The sequence below is a fragment of the Ursus arctos genome, unplaced genomic scaffold (genome assembly GCF_023065955.2).
Source record: "Ursus arctos isolate Adak ecotype North America unplaced genomic scaffold, UrsArc2.0 scaffold_28, whole genome shotgun sequence".
Taxonomy (NCBI): Eukaryota; Metazoa; Chordata; class Mammalia; order Carnivora; family Ursidae; genus Ursus; species Ursus arctos.
This window is the reverse complement of record NW_026622963.1, coordinates 37159285-37179950: the sequence shown is the minus strand read 5'-3', so window position 1 is coordinate 37179950 and position 20666 is coordinate 37159285. Positions and strand designations below refer to the sequence as shown.

At 52.4% G+C, this 20666-nt stretch overlaps 1 protein-coding gene across 1 annotated transcript in view; it reads left to right on the top strand.

Annotated features, from left to right (window-relative positions):
• The window catches only part of ABHD17C (abhydrolase domain containing 17C, depalmitoylase), a 46300-nt gene extending 41566 nt beyond the window's left edge, over positions 1-4734 (top strand). Inside the window, exon 3 of the mRNA XM_044388330.3 lies at positions 3261-4734. Coding sequence (XP_044244265.2) covers positions 3261-3480 — 220 coding nt within the window. The 3' untranslated portion in view covers positions 3481-4734. The remainder of the gene's footprint in view (positions 1-3260) is intronic.
• The last annotated feature ends 15932 nt before the right edge of the window (positions 4735-20666 follow it).

The following is a 20666-nucleotide window of genomic DNA, read 5'->3' as shown; positions in this document are numbered from 1 at the left end:
GGAGCTCTCCCAGATGACGTGTAAGGACCTTGCTCATACTGACGTCCAGGGTTAATGGACTCAGCTGTACGTGCAAGATGAAAACGAAAGGGCCCACGTGTCCTGGAACAAAGCACCGTCCGTACTCGCTCGTTCACGCAGGTGGGCGTGTGTGGTGCAGTTGTGGAGAGCTAAATGCAGGATGTATCGTGAGGCCCTTCGCGGTCTCCACACGCACACAGAGACCGCGGGTACCCTCAATTTGAGAACCGCTTCCTCTTTCAGTGAGACCGTGCAGGGGAGGGGAAAGGGGGGGGCGCTGCAGGCCAGTAACCTCTGTGCTTTGGTGACAGGCCACCATCCTGGTAGGGGACAGACCCCGGGGAGCTATTCACTCCCACCTGCGCCCCAGCTCTCCTGTGGGAGCACGTGGACGGGAGCCCACGGCTGGGTCCGCCCGTCCCGTCCCTGCCGCTTGCTCATCCCACTGACGGAAGGAGGAGAAGTGGGTCATCTCCGTATTCTTCAATGCAAATCAGGGAGCCGGTGGCATCTTGAATACCTCCGTTTGAAAATTTTACTTTTTTTTTTTTTTTTTAAATCCGAGTTGAGGAAAGTGTTTTCCATAAAACTATTTGACCCCTCAGCTGTCCCCATCGCGCGTGGCTAAGGCAAGTCTGAGGTGGCTCGGGCAGGACTGGCCGGCTCGTATGGCCGTTTTGTGGGAAATGCCTGTGCAGAAATAAAGCCCAGTTTCAGGCTTTCGATCGACCCACTCCTGGCTGTCGTTCTCCTCTTTCTGGAGGGGCCCGAGCGTTGCTTGCTTACGCAGACCTCCGCCGCACAGCCTGTCCTCCTCCGACAAAAAGAAGCCTCTGTTAGCGCCTTGGGTGAACTTCAGTTCTGCGCGGTTGGTACCCACACGCGGGGAAATCCAGCCTCGTGAGCGCGCTGACCTCGCCGCGATTCCCGCTGGCGTGGCCGGGCGTGCTAAGTAGGGCAGATGTGCGGCTCAGCTGTGGCCTTATTTGTGCCGAGTGGGTAATGAGAGGCCAGTTTGTGGAGAGGGGGATGTTTAGCGTGTTTGTGGGAGGCGATGCTAGGAGTTACCATGGCAACAAAATGAATAGGTGGTTTCCTGACTCTTAAATTGACATATACCTTAAAATACAGCCATGGCGACTAATCGCAGCGTATTAATTAACAACAAAGCAGCCACGGATCTTTCCTGGGTTTGTCTGATAGGCCAGTAGCGCTAACCAGGTCCCCCCTGCTGCTCACCGCACGTCGTCTTCCCAGCGTCCGGGAGAAGCGGGTCAAGTCACCAAGTACTCACTTTACAGATTAGGACGCTGAGGCTGACGGAGGTGAGCAGTTCGCTGCATTGAGGTGGGGGTGTGGACCCCGCCCAGAAGGCCATCCCTCCTGTGCTGTGCCCCGGAGCGTGAACACGGTAGCTCCCGCAGCACGAGCAGGCACACCGCGCTCCAGGACTGACCGAACTCGGTAGGCGTCCTCACGGGGCCTGCGGCCGCTGAAGGGCACAACTAGCTCTGCTTGTGCCCTCTCTGAAGGAAGGGACTCCCTGTTTCCTCTTAATACGACAAACAGCGAAAGAGGAGCCCTGGTCGTTATTTGGTTTGTAGCTTCTCTTCCTTTACGTCCTTTCCATCGAGAACCAGACGCAAGCATTCAGCTTGAGACGCGCGCTCGGGCCGTGGAGATTCTCCCGCGACCTTGTGCACCACGGAGCGCAGCCCCAGGCCCGCTCTGCCAGGAAACCTCTTTTTAATTGAATATAATTGGACCTCCCACATTCTCAGAAGGCGAAGTCTCGTTAAAATTAGATAGGAGAAAAATGGGTTTCTGAGCATGCATCCTGATCTGGGACCTGCCTGTGCCTCTGCCCGTGGCTCTGACCGTGGCAGATCCCACGGCCGGTGGTTTTCCGTCTCGCTGGCATGTCCCGGAGTGGTGGGTGGCATCACAAGTTGCTGATAAAGGTTCTGGGACACTTGTCTGTGGGTTTCTGGGCCGTGCCCTCGGTGCGAGGTGCTGTTCACGGCACAGGCTCAGGCCGGCGCTATTAATCCCTCCCTGGCCTGGGTGCCGTCCTCGGTCATGCAGAGCCAGGCTGTCCGGTCTCCTGGGGCCCGTTGGAGACTCAGTGAGGTTTTTGCATGTGAAGCGCAGAGCGCCTGGCTGTCGAAAATGTGTCTTCCGTGTTGGTCGTTCCCGCGAGCAGCCCTGTCCCCACGCATCGTTACCATCGGGTGTCCTTTCGGAGCTTTGGCTGGGATCTGATGCAGAAGTCACGGGTCGGGGGGCTTTGGTGCCAGGACAGCCGGGCGGGTCCGCCCCTCTTGCTGCGTCCGTAGGTTAAACGGCGGTACCCTCCGTGGGAGAGGTCGCCTGCGCGGCCCGCTAACAAGGCCGACGTCTCAGATTCCTCTCTGGGAAATGTTTGCAGAGCCCGCAGCGCATTCTCTTAAAGATCCTGAAATATGCATCCTTTGAGGGTAGATTCCGTTCGTGTAAACAGTCTGAGATCATTGAGACTCCAAGCCAGGCACTGCATTATGTTTTCAGGCCAAGTGGCCCGGTTTTACAGACAAGGAGGCATGAGCATTTCTGAGCTGGGGTTTGCAGGACCTTGCGAGCCGGTGCTGACGTGATCTCGCCCAGAAGGCTGCAAACGCGGACGGCGAGGATTAGGTGTTCCCTTTCTGAAGAGACGCTCTGTCGGACGAGTCAAGTTCTGGCCTGTTTATTTTTCTTTTAAGAATCCTCTCTCACAAATATGACTGCATCAGAAACATTAGCCACTGGATGGTTAGTCTGGTGGCTTTAGGAGTTCTGTTTTAATACCGTACTTCAACGAGCACACGATGGCCAGAGGCCGCGTGGTGTCCTTGACTGGATCCTGGAGCAGAAAAAAGGCATCCGTGGGAAAACTAACAAAATCCAGGCAAGGTACGGGGTTTCGTTCATGGTGGCGCCCTGACATTGGTTTCTCGGTTTTGACAGACGTGTCCTGGCAACGCGTGGTGTTAGCCTTACGGGAGACAGGCCGGGGGTGTACGGGGACTCCGTTAACTTTGCACCTTTCCTGTAAAGCCAAAATTATGCCCCAAATGAAAAGTTTATTTAGGAAAAAAAAATGAATCGCTAGAAAAATGAGGGGAAACCCCGGAGTTACCGTCGGGCAGTCAGATGCGACGTACGCTGTCCGTGGGCGTCACTAACGGAGCCTCTCTCCCTGCCCCTGTTCTGTTTTGCAGCATTGACAAGATCTCTAAGGTCACCTCGCCTGTGCTGGTCATTCACGGTACAGAGGACGAGGTCATCGATTTCTCCCACGGCCTGGCCATGTACGAGCGCTGTCCCCGCGCCGTGGAGCCGCTGTGGGTTGAAGGGGCTGGGCACAACGACATAGAGCTTTACGCACAATACCTGGAAAGACTGAAACAGTTCATATCCCACGAACTGCCAAATTCCTGAAGGAGACACCGTGACTTTACCTCACTTACTGTGAACACACGGGTCCTCTGTTTTGCACATGCGCGAACTGGAAAGCGGTATGGCCTGATCACCGGGGGAGGTACCCGCCTCTCGGTGTTCCGATCAGAGACCCGAGCACGTCCCCGTCTTCTCTCTCTCGAGGTCCTTCTACTCCTCACAGCACGCGACACCGAACGGTGGTGACACCCAGCATCATTGCCTAGCAGGAACGGGGATGAGAGCTGGATGCGGGCACGGTCGGTGTGTCCCATGCTGTGTGGACGATGCTCGCATGTGCTGCTCGGCCGTACCCGTGGGTGACGGTTCCTTCCCGCAGGACTCAGCCCTGTCTCCACCCATGTTCTCAGTACTTGACATGAAGCTCTTTCTCAGCCTCTGGATTCATGGGTTTGATCCATTTGTGAAGCCGTGATCGTGTAACCGGAACGCTAGGGTGGTGAAAATCCCTTTGTTAAGTTTCGTTACCACGCCGATCTCCCCCAAACAAATCCACGGAAGGGTAATTTACTGGAACTATTATGAACAGCTTCATCACCTGGAACCGTACAAATACAACTGGAATATTCTTAAAAGGAAACTGGGGTTTTTTTAAGTGTAAATTTATTACTAGTCAACAGAGTTTTAATATTTTGATTGTCTGGTTGGTCTAACAAAGAGCCTAGCCGACTTTTCTTCTGTAAAGTCCTCCTTGTAGGCTTTTTTAAAAGTACTGTACATATTTGCAATCACATTGTGCATAGATTCTTAATGGAGACTTTTCTTTTGTCAGGCTACAACAACGAACTGCGGGTCCCTTGTTTGTAATGTAAATGATTGAATACATTTTGTTAATATGTTTTTATTCCTATGTTTTGCTATTAAAAAAATTTTATAACATTTCCAAGACAAAAAAAAATTACAAGTTTATGCTTTGAAGAATTTATGTAATGAAAATTTCACTAAACTAATCTTTTTAGTTTAAGAGTTTTTTGGGTTTCGACACTGGAGTTGCACCGAGGAAGCCCCGGAAATGTCCGGTGCTTACCCATCGCTACACTACTCATCTTGGGCGGGGGTCTGGGGTCGGGGGGTTCTTTGGTTTTCTTTTAGTTTTTCTTTTCAAATTTAAAAGCCTTAAATGTGCTGTAAGCCTCGGATTGTCGTAGAGCCCGATGGCGGTTGGTTGCCAGTTCGTGTACTGCGGCTTGGATGCGGCCGGCGGTTGGTCATGGAATAAAGGGTGCATGGATCAGAGCGCGCGGCCTCCTGTGGTCTTTTCCTCCGTCTCTCCGCCGGAGAGAGCAGCGAATGAGAGCACACCTTGCGTCGGCTTAAGAAGAAACCCTCGGGGCTTACAGACCTTTCTACCTCTCTCACGGTGTATGCCTTTGTTCTGTAAGAGACCCGAGATTACCTTTGGAAGAAGCCAGGGAGGAAGGGAGGGAGGAGGGAAGGACAGAAAGAAGAAGAGGAAAAGGTGTAAGAGGGACGCCTGGCTGGCTCAGTCGGTGAAGTGTCTGCCTTTGGCTCAGGTCGTGACCTCAGGGTCCTGGGATTGAGCCCCACGTCGGGCTCCCCACTCAGCAGGGAGTCTGCTTCTCTTTCTCCCTCTCCCTCTGTGCTCTCTCTTGCTTTCTGTCTCAAATAAATAAAATCTTGAAAAAAGAAAAAGGTATAAGACATGGGGGGAAAGAGAGGAGTATGTTCTAGAGCCAAACTGTTGTGGCTCCAGAACTCACTGAACTTCTGAAAACCGTTCAAACGTGCACTTAGAAGGAGTAGAGTTTATGATATGCAGATCATACCTTAATAAAAAATCTAAAAAGAAACAGCAAATAAATAAAACTACTGTTTCCAGATGATGATTGTGTGGGACACCTGGAATATCCTCAGATTATCCGACATCCTGAGAAGTTAGCTCGGCGGCTGGACATAAAATCAATACACAAAAATCAATCTTACTTCTATAAATCAGTAAAAAAATGTTTAAAATTCCACAAAAAAAGGGGGAAGATATCATTTACCATAGCATTAAAACAGATGAAGTACCGGGGAAAATCTAACAGACGTGTACAGGACACATCCTGGAGAAAATCACAAAACTCTTAGAAGACATTAAAGACCTGATTTAATGGGAGCTCTACCCTGTTTATGGATAAGAAGGCTCATTTTTCATCCTTTTAAAATAGAGCTGTAGGGTTAATGGGATACGGTGAGCCTCAAGTTTATATGCGAGAACGAAGGGCCAAGAATAGCCAGGGCACTTGAAAATGAAAATGATGGAGAAATATGTTTTACCGGCTAGAGACCGTTGCAGTCCCTCGGAATTCTGGAGTCTAGAAAGCCTTCCCCGGCCTCCACTTGGGCTCAATGCCCCCCAGTAAGCACTGCTTCAATGTTCTGTATTTGCCAACATAGTTGATCTCATTACTGCTCGGAACCACAGAGGAATGAGTTTACAGATTTGATTTATTTAAAAATCTAAAACTCTCCTAGTTAAAAAACAGCCTAACCTCGTGACACACGGCGGGGGAGGGGGGACGTTATCGACCATGTGACATAACGTAAATACGTGTGTGATGGTCCGAGGACGAGTAGGTCTGTCAGAGAGCGCAGGACGTGAAGAGACATCCTCGGGGATATTGTCTGTAATAATTGCATCTAGATTCAGAAGTCAAACCATCAAATGACTGTATCCAGTAAGTACACGTAAAATGTCTCACTGTGTAACGAAATGCCACGTTAAATTACAAAGTTGGTATCAGTATTTATTTGAGGAGAGTATTCGAAGAGATTATTGCCCGTAATCGCTCAGCTAAGGAGACTGCAGTCGTCAAATACCGTTTGAAGTTGCAAGTCGGCGTAGCCACGTCAAGGACGGTACCCACGGGTGGTCAAGGTGTGGATAAACCGCACTTTAAAAATACACCGTTTACTTGACCCACGGACTTAGCGCAAACATTGTAAAGTACACTCGGAACCAGAGTCTAATCCAGTAATTGAGCTCCTGGGAGTTTATCCTCAGGAAATAATCCAGAGGATGAGAGGGGTTTGGAGGGATGACCTCGGAGACTCTGTGAGAGCGAAAACCCGCCAGCCATCTCCGTCTCCAGCGACAGCGATTTGGTGAGTGTTATGTGTGCGCCGTGCGTCACTCTGCAGCCATCATCAAGGCTGCTGCTCTCACTCTGATAGTGGTGACCAGTTCTAGCCTAGAAACTGGTTCCCAAGTCCTCCCGGTGGTCTGGTTCCTCTCTTCGCCCCACCCCTCCGTACGTCTGCGTGTGCACAGAGAGCTGGACACGCACCCAAACGCTTGCAGGTGCCCCTCTCTGCCGGGGTTTAGGCATGTGTTGGTGGGTCTCTGCAGAGGAGAGTCTGAGCCCAGCCTAGGATGCATGTGCAGTGGCTGTGCGATGGGGTCCGCAAGACCTTTCACTGCTGTCACAGGTCCCGGAACCCCGTTGGGTGGCATTACCTCATCCAGAGACAGTGCTGCTTTGACTGGCGAGGACAGTCATCCAGGGTAGCTCTCATCCCCTCGCGTGGAGGGCTCGTGAAGCCCGTAGCGGAAGTTCCTATGAACAGCGCATCCCATGCCGTCCGGCTCCCATGCCACGTCTTCCCCGAGGCCTCGCCCAGCAGGGTCTCCGCAGAGAAGACAGCCGTGCCGACGGGAGCGTGCGCAGAGCTGGCCCGGCCGGGTGTGTTCCGTGGCAGAGGGCCCGGCCGCAGCCCTGCAACAAGGAGGCCTGGCCTAGCCCTGTCCCTAATCCTTACCAGTCAGGGGAGGAGTAGCTAACATGCAGTTCCCCCTTCTAACCAATTCTAAGTGTACAGCCAGTGGCATGAAGTATATTCACGTTGCGCAGCTGTCACCGCCATCTGTCTCCAGAACGTTGTCATCATCCCACACTGCAACCCTGTCCCTAGACACTAAGTCCCCGTCCCCTCTCCCCCGGACCCTGGCAGTCACCGTTCCTCTTCCTGTCTGCATGCACCTGCCTACCGTAAATACTGCACAGAGGTGCGATCAAATCAGACACAAGGACCTGGGTATGTGTCCTTTCGTGCCCAGCTTGACTCACTGAGCGTCAGGTTGTCAAGGTTGATCCATGCGGTAGCATCTCTTCCCTTTCCAGGGCTGCGTGACTATATGCGACACTGTGTTCGTTCATTCACTCGTCTGCTGACGGACCCGGGGCGGTTTGTACCCTTCGGCTCTCGTGAGCAGTGCTGCTGTGCACGTGGGGTGCAAGTATGTGTTTGAGAGCCTGCTTCCAGTTCTCTCCGGCAGGTACCCAGAAGGGGCATGGCTGGATCCCCTGGTAATTCTGGGTTTAATGTTTGGAGGAAACACCATACTTGATCTGCAGTTCTGTTAGCAGGAATCTCCGGGTCTGTGACCCCTTTGAAATTGCATGGCATACTTTGGAAGTCTTTACTTACGGGCATTTTTCTGGGGGGAAGAAGGTCCATGGTTTCAGCAGCCTCTCCAAGGTATCAGTGATTCTGGACGATTAAAAACACCGAGCTACAGGGTGGCCACGGGTTCTTTTAAAAAACCAGTATTTTCAACTTCGGAGAACTGAGTGCGGATTTGGGACAGAGGAAGGAGCTTGGATTTGTCCCGAAGGCGGCCCGGGTGGGGTATGGGTGGGGCGACGCTCTCCGTCTGCAGAGGGCGGGGGTCCCGGCAGGTGCGGGCGGGAGCGAGGAAGCCTGGCAGGCCCAGGACAGCAGGGTGAGCCCGTGGGAAGAGCACAGAGGCGGCAGCAGGCCCGGCGCTGAGTTTTGGTGCCATGGTAACCGCGTGACCTGGGACAGCTCCTCACCTGCGCTGAACCCGTCTCCAATCTGCAGCGACACCCCCGCGCGGCCGCGGGAGGACCGGGTGAAGTTCTGGAGGCAGACACGCCGGCCGGGCAGGAGGTAGTGGGCCCTCGGACCCGTGCATGGAGGCGTGGCCGAGGTCTGGGCTGAGGACACAACAGAGAGCACTGGGTAAGCTCCAGGTTAAGACCGTCCACCCACCCTGCCCGTGTCCTCACCACGCTGTGACTTAATCAGTACTCTGCTGCTGAGTGGTGTACCGTCCGGCCGGCCCCAGCGTGTCCCCTCCCCGCGCTGTGTGGCCCCGTCTGCATGTGAGTGGAAACCGGCCCCTGGGCTCACACACTGTCTCCTCTCCGAAGTCCCCCCATGCTTCCCTTCTCTGGGCTTCCAGATGCCCCTCAGTGCTGTCAAGTCCATCCAGAACTTTCCGAGGTGGGGCCTGGCATGAAAGAGACCGAGGAGTGGGGGGCAGAGAGGCGGGTCTTCTCCACGCTGCCCGCTCAGCACAGGGGACAGGATCTGCTCGGGGCACACAGCAGCCCAGGGTGTCTGGGGTGGGGCGAGCGGCTTTGCAGGGGGATGTCCGATGAACTTACGGGAAGGACCCCTCTTAAAACCTCTTAAAAATTTTATCCCAAACGGTGGATAAAACATATTTTCGTAGTTTAAGGGGGGAGGAAATGAACATCTGTATTCCCGCTGTTGAACCTAGGAGATAGACTGTCACCAGGGCCTTAGAGACCCACTCTCTCCTCCGATCACACGGCCTTCCTGCTGCCCCTGCGGAGAAGCCACTGTCCTGAGCTTCCTGTTAGTCATTCCCGTGCTTTCCTTTGTAGTGCGCGTGCGTGTGCGTGTGTATGTGCGTGTGCGTGCGTGTGTGTGCATGTGTGTGCGCGTGTGCGTGTGCGCGTGTATGTGCGTGTGTGTGCACGTGCGCACGCGTGATCTACGACTGGAGGTATTTAGGTTGTCTTCCATATTTTTGCTATTAAACATATTTTTGGGGACGCCTGGGTGGCTCAGTGAAGCATCTGCCCTCGGCTCAGGTCGTGACCCCAGGGTCCTGGGGTCGAGCCCCATATCAGGCTCCCTGCTCAGCGGGGAGGCTGCTTCTCCCTCTGCCCCTCCCCCTGCTTGTGCGCTCTCTGACAGATAAATATATAAAATCTTAAAACCGGAACAGAAAACCCCGCATATTTGTGTACTTCTTGTGATATGACAGATTTCTGGCTGCTGCTGCTTAACCTTGGTCCCACGTTGGCATCACCTGAGGGGCTCCTTAAAGTGATCTCTACGCCCGACGTGGGGCTTGAATTCATGACCCCGAGACCAAGCCAGGAGCCCCAGTGAGAGGCTGACTTTACAATGCTGATGCCCGGGTGCCCATCAAACTGCTCTGGGGGGCAGCCTAGGCACCCTGCTTTTTAAGCCCCCCCGGGAGCTTCCAGTGGGCAACCAGATGCAGATTTTGACTCAGTAGGTCCATGGCGGGGCCCCGGGTTGTGTGTTTCTAAGATGTTCTAGGTGACGCTGACCCGTGGCCCCAGCTGGAGTCCTGCTGGGTCAGAAGATGGCTCAACTTCCCACGAAATGCCACGTCGCTTCCAGAGTCGGAGCCCCGATCTCCCTCCCGCCAGCCCTGGACAGAAGTCCCAGTGCTCCACACTCAACATCCGGGGACTTTGAGAATTTTTGCCTAAACAGTGGATGTGAGATGTTAATCCCTGATTACTCATGAGCAGAAGAAACTTCTCAGAAACATATGGACCTTTGTAAGTTCTCTGTTGTGAAATGTCTATCCGTGACTCTTGCCCGTTTTTCTGACAGATTTTTATCTTTTCCTTCTCCACAGGATTATTCATATATCTGGACGCTAATCCTTTATTTGTCTCATATGTTGCAAATACAGCCCCTCGGGATGTTCCTTGCCCTTTTATTCTCTTCGTGACATCCTCATGGGACCCATGGTCTTACTTTTACTTGAGTAAACCTTAATGGGCACTTTTTTCGTTATTACTACCTTAAGTGGACTGACTCAAAGTACATAAAAACGTTCTTTCTCAAAACCACAAGAAGAAATCGATAAATACATCAATCCAACAGCACCAGCATCTGGATGGCCTGTGTGTCGTGCTCTGTACCCATAAATCACACCGACGAGGCCCTCACCTCGTAAGACGTACGCTCTGGCAGAGGGGGGACGGCAGGCGATAATAAAGAAACGCAGAACTCGCCAAGTGGTACCAGGCGCTGGGAAGAGAAATCCAGCGGGGAGGTCAGCCTGCCGTCCAGCCCGAAACAAAGCCCACCTCCAACTGCCGTAAGCCTCGTCAGACGCGAGAGCAGACTTCGTATTCCTGGAAATGATAGAAAGGTTCATTCCGGTGTTTCACGGAGCAGTTATCTTGCATTTTTTGCGTATGCGCAGAACGAGGCCTGTAAGCTGTGGGATCAGGGAACGAGCTACCGCAGTGGCTGCCTTCCCCTTCCCCGCAGGCAGAGAGAACCGAGTTCTGTTCACTGACACCGGGGCCTTGTTCCTGTGGGGGAAACCCGCAAGGAATTGATAACAAATGATTTCAGTTCAGAGGTCAGGAGACGCTTTCTTTGTGGTCAGATAGGAAATATTTTCAGCTCTGTGGGCCACGTGGTCCCGTACTCGGTCTCTCCAGCTGCCCGGTTGCCCTGAAAACACCGAAGACTGTACGTGAGGGGATGTGCCGTGTTCCCATCGAGCCTGATTGACAAAAACTGGCCGTGGGCCAGATTCGGCACATGGACTATCGTTCCCAACCCTGTCTCACAAATTCTCCTCCTCTTAATATGGTTCAGTGGTTGTGTTTCATTCCAAAAACAATGTGTGCTCATGGGGGAAAGAGTCCAGCCAACCAGGAGAATACAAGTAAAAAAACGAGAGTCCCTTGCCTCCTCTCTCCTCAGAGGGGACCGCGCGACACACGGGCCTCCATCTGGGAAGGAACCTCGGAGTCCCTCACACAGCCATGCCCCTGCCACAGCTTCCCGGACTAATTTAAGGAAAGACAGACATAAAGGACAGACTGACCGAGCTGGGCACTCGCCTTCTGCCCCATCTGCTGGCCCCTTAAAGACGACCTCTGTCCCTCCCAGTGCAAGACTCAGGGGGGCTTCTCTGGAAGACAAGACCACTCGGGGCATGATTACTGGCCACTAGGAAAAGTAAAATACCACAGACGTTCTTTCAGTCAGCTCTGCTCTCTCGAGCTGGGTGGGGACAGAATTCACTCGTCCATCCACTTTCTCCCTTCCACACGTTTATGACCCCAAACGCTCTGCTCAGCTTGGTTCTGGGGATGCAGCGTCGAAGACTCCAAGCCCCTACCCTCTTGAAGCTTATCTTCGAGGCCGGGACACAGACCCAAAACAGGAGAACAAATAGAAACCATCCGATCACGGGACGTGTCATGGAGGAGACAAGAAACATGCCGCGGATGTGAGTAAGGGAATCAAGCATTTAGGGTTCGGAGCGGGTGAGGGGGGAGTGGTTTGGCGTCCACCTGTCGAGCCTGTCGGCCGAGCTTCAGTGTTCTTGCCGCCACCTCCTGGCTGTGTGTCTCAGGGACCCCACCGCACTTCTCTGTGTCTCCGTGTCCTCGCCCGCAAAATACGGATGATTTAGTACTTTCCTTGTAACGTTAACGTGAGGATTATAGAAGCCTGGAACATACTGAGCTCCCCCAAAACACTAGCTGTTATCGTCGAGAGAACTAGAATATTAGTAAAAAGCCTCTTGGGAGCGTGTGGGGGCAACGGCGCCATTTGCGGTGCTCTGTCCTGACATTTGTTCTGACCGTTATCGGTCAGTGTTTCTTTCTTCTGTTTCTCTTGTATATTAACCATTATTTTCCACATATGGCCGTGATTAATAACCATTTTTACAAATCCATTTACCCAATTCTTAGCCGCATTGGTATTTTACTGTTAAGTATTTTTTTAAACCAGCACGTAACCAAACACAAGTCCTTCGGGCTGGACCAGAGTTTCTCAACGCGTGGCCTCTGGACCAGTAGCGTCAGCCTCACCTGGGAACTCGTCACAAGTGCAGATTTGGGTACCCACCCAAGACGTGCTGAGCTGGAAACCGTGGCGGGGGAGGCAGGGGTGGGGGTGGGGGTGGGGGGTATTCAGTAGTCTGTTTTAACAAGCTCCACGGGCGATCTGATTTGATTCGTGTTAAATTTTGAAAACCTCTGAGCTACGTTATTTGACGTTTAAATGAAAAGGGGGTCCTACTGAGAGTAGTTCCTTTACTCCCCGGGGGAGGAAACACTGTTTTTGGCCACAGTAACCAGGAGAACAGGCTTTAAAGCTGTCCCAGTCCATCACTGACAACTTCCCTCCATTAGAACATAGCTCCGAAGGCCAGCCAGTCGGCAGCAGCCCTGCTCCAAGGGACCAAGCTTCCTCTGCAAAAGGTCCCTTAATCCCTAAAAATTCCCACTGATAAGAACCCACAAATCCCTGACCCCACACTTCCTACTCTATACGGATCAGCATTTTGCTGTGTGCTTTGCGTAGCAAGTGATGGATCCCGCTTTTTGCTTGATATACACAGTGGTGACGTCTTCCTTCAACGGCCCGTCCAAGCAGCCGGATTGAGTCCAGAGGTGCCAGCACCGTTGGCCCCTACAGACACTGGTAATGCGTGGGCGGGGGCGGCGGAGCCGGGACGTGCGTCCTGGAGAGGCCGGCACATTTTTAGGACACATCCACACACCCCGTGGGCCGCAGGAAGCACATCTGCAGTCCTGGGGGCTCAGGCATTCGATCTACAACATCCAGATGAATCCAACTCCTTTGTGTGCAAGAGGCGATCCGAGGAAGGGGACTGCTCAAGAGCGGAGACTGACTTAGTGACCGGTCGAACACAGCCCCTTCCTGCACTCCGGGAGAGAAGGCGAAGTTTTCGTGGCATCATGGAAAGGGATCGGTGTGCTTGGTACGTTGCCACGGAAACCACGAGGGACGCTGTTGTAGCTAAGGGTGTTAACACACGCACTACTAGGTTGTCTGGGAATCGCACGGAGTACTTAAACAGTGTGGCTTGTATTTATTTTTCACGCTGGGACTTTCTCTTTGGGCGCATTCTATAAACCTCAGGGGAGAAATGTTATTTATTGACCTAGACGTCTACTGAGCATCCCCTCAGTCTGTCCCTGCGCTAGTCTGGGGACAGAGAGACGGGTGAGCCACGTCTGCGCCACGAAGCTTACAGCGGGAGGTGGGGCGTAGAGAAGAGAGGGGCACGCGCACGGCTGTGCTCCTAGGACAGAATTCTCACAAGCTTTCATGAGAACTCAGGGTGGGAGAGATCAGAAAAGATATCCCCACGGCGGCAACGTTCATCCTGAGTCTGGAAGGGTGGCTTTGTGTTTTCCATGCAGAAAGGAGACGAGGCTGTTTTGAGCAGTGCCCTAATTTTCCTGAAATGTAGTCACGGCGCAGCCAACTCCAGTGGCCTTATGGAGTTGACAGTGACGTAGCTGATCTTTGGAGAAAGATCCCAAACATCTAAGGATCGAAGACAAATCGCGCCTTCTAGATCCGCCCACCGTGAAGAGGTTATCGTAGGACTGATGCTGTAATGACGTAATCGAGGGTCGTTCAGTCCACAGATGGGTACGGAGTGGCTGCTTCCGTGGAGACACTGTTGCAGGCACGGGGGCACGGCGGTGGGTAAAACGACTGCATTTCTGAGCCGCTGACTCTCATCCTCCAGTGGTACGGGGCAACTGAGGAAAAAGACAAGGACGTAGATCAGGGTAAGGGCTGGGAGTGATGGTGACGGAGACTAAGTATGTAGGAGGATGGACAAGAACTTTCTCACATGTGATTTTTGAGCAAACACCCGAACGAAGTCAGGGACGGGGTCTCGCAGAATTCTGGAGAGGGGCAGGGTGTGGGAAGGGCGTGTCAGGCAGAAGGAACAGCCAGGACAAAGGGCCTCAGGCTGGAGTGTATTTGGTTTTTGCTGAGCAAACGGAGAAGCAGGAGAGCTGAGGGAGCGGCATGGTCCCAGCAGCGTCCGCTCTCCAGATTTTGCTCCAAGTGGGAAGTAAATCGGAGGGTCTTGAGTAGACAAGGATCGTCTGTTTTGGAAGGAAAACTCTAGCCATAATTTCTTTGTAATGCTTCTTTTCTTTTTGAAATTGTGGTAAAATACAGATAGCACAAAATTTTGTTTTTAGAAAATTTTGTTTATTTATTTGAGAGGGAGCTGGAGAGCGTGAGCAAGAGAGAGAGCGTGGGAGCGGGGGGCGGGGGGCGGGGGGAGAAGCAGACTCCCCGCTGAGCAGGGAGCCCGAGGATGATAACGCGGGGCTCGATCCCAGGACTCCGGGATCATGACCTGAGTGGAAGGCAGCCGCTACACCGATGGAGCCACCCAGGCGCCCCCTGTTTTTAACTTTTTTAAGAATGCTGTATTATTCTCCACAGCACCTGCATCATTTCGTATTCTCGCCAGCAGCGCACAGTCTGTCCACATCCTCGTCAGCGCTGGTATTTTCCGTGTTTTTGTTTTGTTTAATAGCAGCTATCCTAAGGGGTGTGACGTGCTCTCTCATTGTGGTTTTGACTCGCATTTCCCTCCTGTTGAGTGACATGGAGTGTCTGTTCATGGGCTTGTCGGCCATCGGGGTGTCTTCTTTGGAGAAGCCTGCAGAGGCTCGTCGGCGAGCCAGGACACCGTCTAATATCGCGGGGACTTAGAGCCCTCCCGGCATTAACTCACCGGTTGCATCTACTAAGCTCACAAAGCCTTGGCGTCAGCAGCCTGTGACACGTTCTGTTCCGTCAGCGGGCAGTTTCCAAAGGAAGCGCTATGACTGCTCACATCCGTGTTCAGCTGGGCTGCAAATAGAAGCAATGAAAACTAAAACTCCAATGAAATAGGAGATATATATATATATATATATTTTTTTTTTTTTTTTACCATATTGACAGTGGGTTAAAAAACAACAATCCTGGGCATTAGGACTCGGGAACGGGCCATCTCCTGTGTGTATCGGGGGCATGGAGACTGGTCTAACTTTCCTAGAGGGTAACTTGGCTGTTAAGATGGTGCAAATCTAAATTTCTCCCCAAGAAATAATGGGAGAAGTGCAAATATGTTGAAAATCATAGCCTTATTTAGAATACTGGAATCCAGAATAGAGGGTTGATTATATAAATTATGTCCATATTAAGAAATGGTATACCACTTAAAACTAATGTTGAAGGAGACTTAAGATTTGGGGACGTGGGGGCGCCTGGCTGGCTCAGCCAGTAGAGTGTGACTCTCGATCTCAGGGTCGAGAGTTTAAGCCCCATGTTGTTTGTAGAGTTTACTTAAAAAAAATTAGAAGTCTTGGGGAAGTGTTTATGGTATATTATTATGTGGGGAAAAAAGGCTTATTACTATATATAACGTGATTTTTTTTGCCATTTAAAAAATTACTTGCTTCTTTTTCTTAGGTAATAAATTCACACTTGGTTCAAAAATGAAGTGGCACAAAAAGTCATACGAGGAAAAGTCTGTTTCCTCTTCCTGTCTTCCATCGTCCTACACCCACCAAAACCAGCACCAGACAGGCAGGAAGTGTGCTGTTTGCTGTGGATCATTCTAGATGCTGTCTCAAACATCTGGAACTAAATGCAAACGTATGTCCTTTCTCCCTTCTCCTTTGTGCAAACGGTAGCTTGCTATATACGTGGCTTTACACTGGAATTTTTAATTGTTTTACTTATTTTTAAGATTTTATTTATTTGAGAGAGAGCGGTTGCACGAGGGGGGAGGGGCAGAGGCCGAGGGAGAAGCAGACTCCCTGCTGAGCAGAAAGCCTGACCCAGGGCTGCATCCCAGGAGCGCGAGATCACGGAGATCACAACCTGAACGGAAGGCAGGTGCTTCACCAGCTAAGCCACCCAGGCGCCCCTATTTTATTTTTTTTAAGTTTATTTATTTATTTAAGCAATCTCTACACCCAACGTGGGGCTCAAACTCATGACCGCAAGATCAAGAATCACATGCTCTTCCAGCCAGGTGCCCCTAATTTTATTTTATTTATTTATTTATTTATTTATTTATTTTATTTTTTAAGATTTTATTATTTATTCATTTGACAGAAAGAGAGACCACCAGCAAGAGAGGGAACACAAGCAGGGGAAGTGGGAGAGGAAGAAGCAGGCTCCCAGCAGAGGAGCCTGACATGGGGCTCGATCCCAGAACGCCGGGATCACACCCTGAGCCGAAGGCAGAAGCTTAACAACTGCACTACCCAGGCGCCCCTAATTTTTTTATTTTAGTATATAAAGTGTATCCTTAGTCTTTTAAAAAAACAGTCGCATGGTATTCCGCTGGATAGACATAACATAGTTTAATTAGCTCTGTTACTAGGCATTTCGCCGTTCCAGTTTCGTACCGTCCCGAGGAGAGCTGCGGGGTGTGACTCTGCGTGTCATTTCCCACATTGTGCAAATACAGGATTAATGCCCGGAGTGGAATCGCTGGGTCAAATGTAATACACATTTTCATAAATCTTGGCAAACTGCCGTCAGAGATTGTACCAGTTTCAGCTTTCCTCAGCAATGGCTGAGGCCAGGGTCTGTTCTCCAGCCTCCCCAGGTCCCCCAACAAAGGCAGTAACATCAAACTTCTGGAGTTTTGCCAATCCAGTAGTACTTCAGTGTAGCATTAATTTGCATTTCTTTGTTTATGTGCAAAGTTGAGCCTCTTTTCAAATGTTTATGAACCATCTGGGTTTCTTTTCTCATGAACTGCATGTATATTATTTTAATTAAAAATGCTTCTCTGTGCATCCGTTCGTTCTCGATGTAAATGCCTCCTGCATGCGGACTCCCTGCTGGACACCGTAGGGGCCATTGTGGGTAAAGGAGCGAACCCGGGGGACTCGGCTCCGGCTCTCCAGGACGTGCAAGCTGGTGGAGAAGGATTTTGAGCTAAACAAGTGAACTGCTTGCAGAAAACTTACACGTGTGCATTCATGCATCTGTGTAACTTATATGTGGAAGGATACTTGGCTGTCTACTGCAAGCTAACAGATGATCCTTGAGTAGCAGTGATATTTTTCCTTTGTGCTTTTCTGTATTTTTCAAGCTTTTTTTTTTTTAAGATTTTATTTATTTGACAGAGAGAGACACAGTGAGAGAGGGAACACAAGCAGGGGCAGAGGGAGAGGGAGAAGCAGGCTCCCCACTGAGCAGGGAGCCCATGCTGGGGCTGAGCCGAAGGCAGACACCTAATGACTGAGCCACCCAGGCGCCCCTGTATTTTTCAAGTTTTTGGTAGTATACACACATTAGGTTTGCAATGAGGTGATCTCTCCATTGTCCATTTTCTGAATTTTCCACTTTTTTTTTCCTGCAAGGAACACACATAATCTTTGCATCCAGGAAAAAGAAATACGTGATGTGAAAACATCACATCTGACACACAAGTATGTCAGATATTTAAAAACACAGGAAAGAATGTTCCTTCTCCATGGCCATGATTAGTTTTGGAGAGGGAGATGTAGAAATCCATGTTCAGAGCTTGCAAGCGGTTGGCCCCTGTTCTAAGACTTCCCGTCCCAAACTCCAACACAGACCTCCACTCACCAGAAAAATTAAGGACTTGTCTCTTCTTGGCTGGGCAACCTCATCTGCAGGCAGCAAAACAGGAACTGAGCAGCTCTTAGTCCTGGAAATCCGCCGCGGGGCGCAGGCTGGGAGTTTCCCTTTTTCCCCAAGCCAGCTTCAGGCTTGGTGTCCAAGGGCGACCCCTGTTGGTGGAATTTAAGTACGCCCGTGGCTCCCGAGCCTCTTCTGCCAGGATGGGGATGCCTGGGGTCTGATTTTTTGTGGGGTCTGCTGGAAGCCTTCCAGTGAACAGCCCACTCGCTCCTTCCCCCCAGCTGCATTCTGCTTCCCATCTCCCCCATGCTCCCCTGTCTTCGGGTCTCCCTGCCGTTTTCCTGGGAAAACCTCGTCTGGAGACTTGGGGGATGCAGCCACAGGTGTGGCCGATCTTTCAAACAGCTCGGAGGGAGGCTGCTGGGAGACCAGGGACGGGCTTTGCGGGTCAGCAGGGAGACAGGCTTGCCCCCCCTCCCCCACCAGTGGACCGAGAATGCCAGACTCCGGCAGCTCGCGGTAGCCGTGCGCACACAGGCCGTGGGATCCGCAGAACATGGCTGAGGGCTGCATCTCACCTCCACCTGGGGCAGGCGGAGGCCAAAGGGCAGGCTTTCTGGGGGGAGCAACACCGTTTCTCCTGTCTGGAGACTCTCCCCGGGGCTTCTGACGAGAACCAGAGAACCAACACAGCCCTTCTTAAGCAGCTGCTCCGTCGGCACTTGCAAGAGCCACACGTGGAGGCGAGTCTGGGTAGGCACGCCACCAGAGCAGCGCCGCTCACGCCGGCCACAAAGGGCCGCCTGGCGCACGACGTGCATCACGTGCCGAGTGGAAGCGCCGGTGGAGCTCGGTCGAGCCTGATTTCAGACATGTGGGGCCTGTTTGCAATCCATCAGCCTCACTTTCTCCCCTGGGCATCGGTCTGTGATCAAGAAAGCCGGATACCAGAGGAATGTGCTGGTTATTTCTGTGCTTCGAGAAAACATGACTAAGTCATTCTCTGAGCCCATCACCAGACAAGAGTCTGTCTTGGCTGTTCTGTGTCTCGGTGCCTGTGGGGCAGGCCTCTCAGCAGAGAGCACGTGCCCTGCAAGCCTCGGATCTACTCTCTGCTGAGGGGAGTGGGGGAGATCTCCCTTGGAGCTCTTTCTGCTCCAAGCAAGGCTGGTTCAAAGCGGACCTTTCTCTGTGTGGCCAGATACTCAGCATCCTCCAGGTGTCTGTGGGTCCTGGTGTCTGGGGTTCCTCCGTAAGAAAGGAAGGAACCAGAAATTATGGTATGGTGAGGAGGGTGCTTAGGTGGGTCCCACCTAAGTTTGCTGGAAAGGAGAGGTGGGGGAGGGCTGCTTGCCATAAAACCCAGCTGGCTACCTTTCAAGAAGTTGAGGAAGGGCTGGGGATTCTGACCCCAGTGAAGGTCAAGACCACCTTGCTGGGAACGGCCTGGGGAGGAATGCAGGACTTCCCTAATTTAGCCAAGTAATCAGGGCTCTGTCCCAGCCCCCGAAGACAGGAACGGGCTCCAGCAGCTTCTGCCTGCTTGTCACTTGGTGGTGGGTTCATGGGGCTGGTGTGTGCTGCCTAGAATGAGGCCATTGCCCGAAGACTTGATTCTCCAGGATGCTGGCTGGAAGGAAGGAAGAAATGTGCATTCTAGAAGGCTCCCACCAGCCAGGTGAAAAGGCTGAGTCGTAAACTCCAAAAAAGTGGACCAGATGAAGAACTGGTATCAAAGCCCTCATTTTACAAACAACAGGCAAACAGAGACTCTGAGAGGGGGAGTAGATGATGCTGGGTCACCCAGCAAGCTAGTGGTAGAATGGAGAGAAGACGCCAGGTGCCCCAGGGACCTGTCACGGGCTCTTTCTACTTGGCAACTGTTTCCTCAGGAAGGGAACTATCTAGAGCAGTCATACCTGTTTGCTTTGACCCTCGAGAACTTCAGTCTGCGCAGTTAAATTTAGAGAAGGATGCTGGAAGGACCCTAACTTATTGAGCACCTACTATGTGCTAGGTATCTGTACTATTGACATCTTGTTTCAATCCTCCTACTAGTCCTTCAAGGAAGCATCATAGAACCCATTTCCCTGATGGGGACACTGACACCCAGAGGGGTTAAGACCTTCGTCTGCAGCCACATAACCTGGGGAGTCTGACTCTGGTTTCAGATGAAGTTCTCTTGCAAACATGTCGCTCTTGGAGAAACACTGGGTCCCCTGTACCAGGAACTCTCTCCAAGGCCAGTCGTATTTGATTTAAAAAAAAAATCCTGAGACTTAATAGCCCTGAACCCCATGTCGCGGTCCCTCTGGCAGACTCAGGACTCTCCCCTCCACCGCCTGTGTCCCGGAGCGTGGTCCTAAGCCCTCGGCGGCCCGCCGAGCCCCTCGCAGCCCAGAACTGGCGCCGGCGGCTCGCCGCGCCCTGGGCTCCAGCGCCCTCACCCGGCCGCGGCGGTCGGCTCTCCGCGCGCCCCGGCTCCGCGGGCTCGGGTCTGCGCCTCCCAGAGCGGCCGCCAGAGCCCGCCCGGGGCCGGACGGGGCGCGGGCCCCCGCCCCACCTCGGCGAGGGGCGGTCGGCCGGGGGCGGGCGTCTGGGGCTCCGGGGAGGAGCCAGCCCGCCGGCACTGCGCCGAGAGCCGCCGCGCACTATAAAAGCCGCCGCTCGGGCGGGCGCCGGCGAGCGCGAGCGGA